General features: G+C 54.9%; 1 protein-coding gene across 1 annotated transcript; it reads left to right on the forward strand.

Moving 5' to 3' along the window:
• The first annotated feature begins 214 nt into the window (after positions 1 to 214).
• LOC138356790 (cell surface glycoprotein 1-like) lies at positions 215 to 4,803 on the forward strand. The gene is made up of 4 exons (XM_069313112.1): positions 215 to 1,492; positions 1,694 to 2,029; positions 3,282 to 4,198; positions 4,668 to 4,803. The coding sequence occupies exons 1-4, from the start codon at positions 215 to 217 to the stop codon at positions 4,801 to 4,803; spliced, it is 2,667 nt and encodes an 888-aa protein (XP_069169213.1).
• Positions 4,804 to 5,380: the final 577 nt, after the last annotated feature.

The raw sequence follows: 5,380 nt of genomic DNA on the forward strand, positions 1-5,380 counted from the left end.
TAAGCTTCCCACCTACCATGACCTTCCCCCCTACCATGAGCTTCCCCCCTACCATGAGCTTCCCACCTACCATGAGCTTCCCACCTACCGTGAGCTTCCCACCTACCATGAGCTTCCCACCAACCATGAGCTTCTCACCTACCGTGAGCTTCCCCCCTACCATGAGCTTCCCACCAACCATGAGCTTCCCACCTACCGTGAGCTTCCCCCTACCATGAGCTTCCCACCAACCATGAGCTTCTCACCTACCGTGAGCTTCCCCCCCTACCATGAGCTTCCCACCTACCGTGAGCTTCCCACCAACCATGAGCTTCTCTCCTACCGTGAGCTTCCCCCCTACCATGAGCTTCCCACCTACCGTGAGCTTCCCACCAACCATGAGCTTCTCACCTACCGTGAGCTTCCCCCCTACCATGAGCTTCTCACCTACCATGAGCTTCCCCCCTACCATGAGCTTCCCACCTACCGTGAGCTTCCCACCAACCATGAGCTTCTCACCTACCGTGAGCTTCCCCCCTACCATGAGCTTCCCACCTACCGTGAGCTTCCCACCAACCATGAGCTTCTCACCTACCGTGAGCTTCCCCCCTACCATGAGCTTCTCACCTACCGTGAGCTTCCCCCCTACCATGAGCTTCCCACCTACCGTGAGCTTCCCACCAACCATGAGCTTCTCACCTACCGTGAGCTTCCCACCAACCATGAGCTTCCCACCTACCATGAGCTTCCCACCAACCGTGAGCTTTCCACGAATCATGAGCTTCCCACCAACCATGAGCTTCTCACCTACCGTGAGCTTCCCCCCTACCATGAGCTTCCCACCTACCGTGAGCTTCCCACCAACCATGAGCTTCCCACCAACCATGAGCTTCTTACCTACCGTGAGCTTCCCACCTACCGTGAGCTTTCCACCTACCGTGAGCTTCCCCCCTACCATGAGCTTCCGCCCTACCGTGAGCTTCCCACCAACCGTCAGCTTCCCACCCACCGTGAGCTTCCCACCAACCATGAGCTTCCCACCAACCATGAGCTTCTCATCTACCGTGAGCTTCCCACCTACCGTGAGCTTCCCACCTACCGTGAGCTTCCCACCAACCATGAGCTTCCCACCAACCATGAGCTTCCCACCAACCATGAGCTTCCCACCAACTGTGAGCTTCCCACCAACCGTGAGCTTCCCACCAACCATGAGCTTCCCACCAACCATGAGCTTCCCACCTACCGTGAGCTTCCCACCAACCGTGAGCTTCCCACCAACCATGAGCTTACCACGTACCGTGAGCTTCCCACCAACCGTGAGCTTCCCATCAACCGCGAGCTTCTCACCAACCGTGAGCTTCCCACCTACCGTGAGCTTCCCCCCTACCGTGAGCTTCCCACCAACCGTGAGCTTCCCACCAACCGTGAGCTTCCCACCAACCATGAGCTTCCCACCAACTATGAGCTTCCCACCACCGTGAGCTTCCCACCTAACATGAGCTTCCCACCTACCGTGAGCTTCCCACTACCGTGAGCTTCCCACCAACCGTGAGCTTCCCACCAACCGTGAGCTTCCCACCAACCATGAGCTTCCCACCAACCGTGAGCTTCCCACCAACCATGAGCTTCCCACCAACCATGAGCTTCCCACCTACCGTGAGCTTCCCACCTACCATGTGCTTCCCACCTACCGTGAGCTTCCCACTACCGTGAGCTTCCCACCAACCGTGAGCTTCCCACCAACCGTGAGCTTCCCACCAACTGTGAGCTTCCCACCTTCCGTGAGCTTCCCCCCTACCATGAGCTTCCCACCAACCGTGAGCTTCCCACCAACCATGAGCTTCCCACGTACCGTGAGCTTCCCACCAACCGTGAGCTTCCCACCAACCGTGAGCTTCCCACCTACCGTGAGCTTCCCCCCTACCGTGAGCTTCCCACCAACCGTGAGCTTCCCACCAACCGTGAGCTTCCCACCAACCATGAGCTTCCCACCAACTATGAGCTTCCCACCACCGTGAGCTTCCCACCTTCCATGAGCTTCCCACCTACCGTGAGCTTCCCACTACCGTGAGCTTCCCACCAACCGTGAGCTTCCCACCAACCGTGAGCTTCCCACCAACCGTGAGCTTCCCACCAATCATGAGCTTCCCACCAACCATGAGCTTCCCACGTACCGTGAGCTTCCCACCAACCGTGAGCTTCCCACCAACCGTGAGCTTCCCACCTACCGTGAGCTTCCCCCCTACCGTGAGCTTCCCACCAACCGTGAGCTTCCCACCAACCGTGAGCTTCCCACCAACCATGAGCTTCCCACCAACTATGAGCTTCCCACCACCGTGAGCTTCCCACCTTCCATGAGCTTCCCACCTACCGTGAGCTTCCCACTACCGTGAGCTTCCCACCAACCGTGAGCTTCCCACCAACCGTGAGCTTCCCACCAACCGTGAGCTTCCCACCAATCATGAGCTTCCCACCAACCATGAGCTTCCCACCAACCATGAGCTTCCCACCAACCATGAGCTTCCCACCTACCGTGAGCTTCCCACCTACCATGAGCTTCCCACCTACCGTGAGCTTCCCACTACCGTGAGCTTCCCACCAACCATGAGCTTCCCACCTTCCGTGAGCTTACCCCCTACCATGAGCTTCCCACCAACCGTGAGCTTCCCACCAACCGTGAGCTTCCCACCAACCGTGAGCTTCCCACCAACCATGAGCTTCCCACCAACCATGAGCTTCCCACCAACCGTGCGCTTTCGTCTACCGTGAGCTTCCTACCAACCGTGCCCTTCCCTCTACCGTGAGCTTCCCACCAACCGTGAGCTTCCCACCAACCGTGCGCTTCCCTCTACCGTGAGCGTCCCACCAACCGTGAGCTTCCCACCAACCGTGAGCTTCCCACCAACCGTGAGCTTCCCACCAACTATGAGCTTCCCACCAACCGTGAGCTTCCCACCAACCGTGAGCTTCCCACCAACCGTGAGTTTCCCACCAACCGTGAGCTTCCCACCAACCGTGAGCTTCCCACCAACCATGAGCTTCCCACCAACCGTGAGCTTCCCACCAACCATGAGCTTCCCACCAACCATGAGCTTCCCACCAACCGTGCGCTTCCCTCTACCATGAGCTTCCTACCAACCGTGCACTTCCCTCTACCGTGAGCTTCCCGCCAACCGTGAGCTTCCCTCTACCGAGAGCTTCCCACCAACCGTGAGCTTCCCTCTACAGAGAGCTTCCCACCAACTGTGCGCTTCCCTCTACCGAGAGCTTCCCACTAACCGTGCACTTCCCTCTACCGTGAGCTTTCCACCTACCGTGAGCTTCCCACCAACCGTGAGCTTCCCACCAACCGTGAGCTTCCCACCAACCATGAGCTTCCCACCAACCATGAGCTTCCCACCAACCGTGAGCTTCCCACCAACCGTGAGCTTCCCACCAACCGTGAGCTTCCCACCAACCGTGAGCTTCCCACCAACCATGAGCTTCCCACCAACCGTGAGCTTCCCACCAATAATGAGCTTCCCACCAACCATGAGCTTCCCACCAACCATGAGCTTCCCACCAACCGTGAGTTTCCCACCAACCGTGAGCTTCCCACTAACCGTGAGCTTCCCACCAACCGTGAGCTTCCCACCAACCGTGAGCTTCCCTCCAACCATGAGCTTCCCAGTAACCATGAGCTTCCCACCTACCGTGAGCTTCCCACCTACCGTGAGCTTCCCACCAACCGTGAGCTTCCCACCAATAATGAGCTTCCCACCAACCATGAGCTTCCCACCTACCGTGAGCTTCCCACCAACCGTGAGCTTCCCACCAACCGTGAGCTTCCCACCAACCGTGAGCGTCCCACCAACCATGAGCTTCCCACCAACCATGAGCTTCCCACCAACCGTGAGCTTCCCACCTACCGTGAGCTTCCCACCTACCGTGAGCTTCCCACCAACCATGAGCTTCCCACCTACCGTGAGCTTCCCACCAACCGTGAGCTTCCCACCTACCGTGAGCTTCCCACCTACCGTGAGCTTCCCACCTATCGTGAGCTTCCCACCTACCGTGAGCTTCCCACCAACCGTGAGCTTCCCACCTACCGTGAGCTTCCCACCAACCGTGAGCGTCCCACCAACCATGAGCATCCCACCAACCATGAGCTTCCCACCAACCGTGAGCTTCCCACCTACCGTGAGCTTTCCACCAACTGTGAGCTTCCCTCCTATATACCGTTAGCTTCCCACCTATATACCGTTAGATTCCCACCTATATACCGTTAGCATCCCACCTATATACCGTGAGCTTCCCACCTATATACCGTTAGCATCCCACCTATATACCGTGAGCTTCCCACCTATATACCGTTAGCATCCCACCTATATACCTTGAGCTTCCCACCTATATACCGTGAGCTTCCCACCTATATACCGTTAGCTTCCCACCTATATACCGTGAGCTTCCCACCTGTATACCTATATACACGAGACATACTCCTCACGGCATTAAAAAAAGTACTCTACTATCTTACCAAGTACAATGGCAGGTTTAACTATGAATCAGTGGGTGGTGATGACTTCTCTCATCGCCTCGGTGAGTCTGCCTTTGGGAACTTTAGTAAGAGAGAAGACGAGGGAGCTATTCGTGAGTGAAATAACTAAAATGTTAACCGGTAAACTCATAACTATTACCATGTGTGACAGAGTCGTTACGAGCGAGGCAGAGTGCGAGAGAGGTTGTACTGCACACTGTAATCATGTTGCGAAAGGCAGTTGTATTGCACCGTTTAAAGAAACTATTAAGCTCAATGATGCCTCCCAGGAGCCTCGAACCGGCTAAGTAGGAGATAATACCATGGTTAGAACTGACACAACACCCTTTTAGAAGACAATGTTCTTTGCGTGGAGTTCCCCAAAGTGTGACACGACTCACACACAGTAGGGAAAAACAGGGACCATTTGTGGTCCTGGAGGAGCACTTGTGACCAAGACCACTGGAGGGGCCAGTCTGGTCTGGTGTATCATCGCCAGGCCCCGGGTGTGGGCCTGGCAGCAGCTTCATGAAATCATGCATGCAAAGCACTGCCTGCTGGCACTTCCTATGCCAGTATGGGACAACGGTGAACCTATTGTATACAGAACGAGATTCCAAAAAAATTTTGTTTGACAAAATCGTGAGAGAATCGTGTGTGTGTATATATATATATATATATATATATATATATATATATATATATATATATGTCGTACCTAGTAGCCAGAACTCACTTCTCAGCCTACTATTCAAGGCCCGATTTGCCTAATAAGCCAAGTTTTCCTGAATTAATATATTTACTATAATTTTTTTCTTATGAAATGATAAAGCAACCCTTTTCTCTATGTATGAGGTCAATTTTTTTTTATTGGAGTTAAAATTA

This window comes from Procambarus clarkii, chromosome 74 (assembly GCF_040958095.1).
Source record: "Procambarus clarkii isolate CNS0578487 chromosome 74, FALCON_Pclarkii_2.0, whole genome shotgun sequence".
NCBI lineage: Eukaryota > Metazoa > Arthropoda > Malacostraca > Decapoda > Cambaridae > Procambarus > Procambarus clarkii.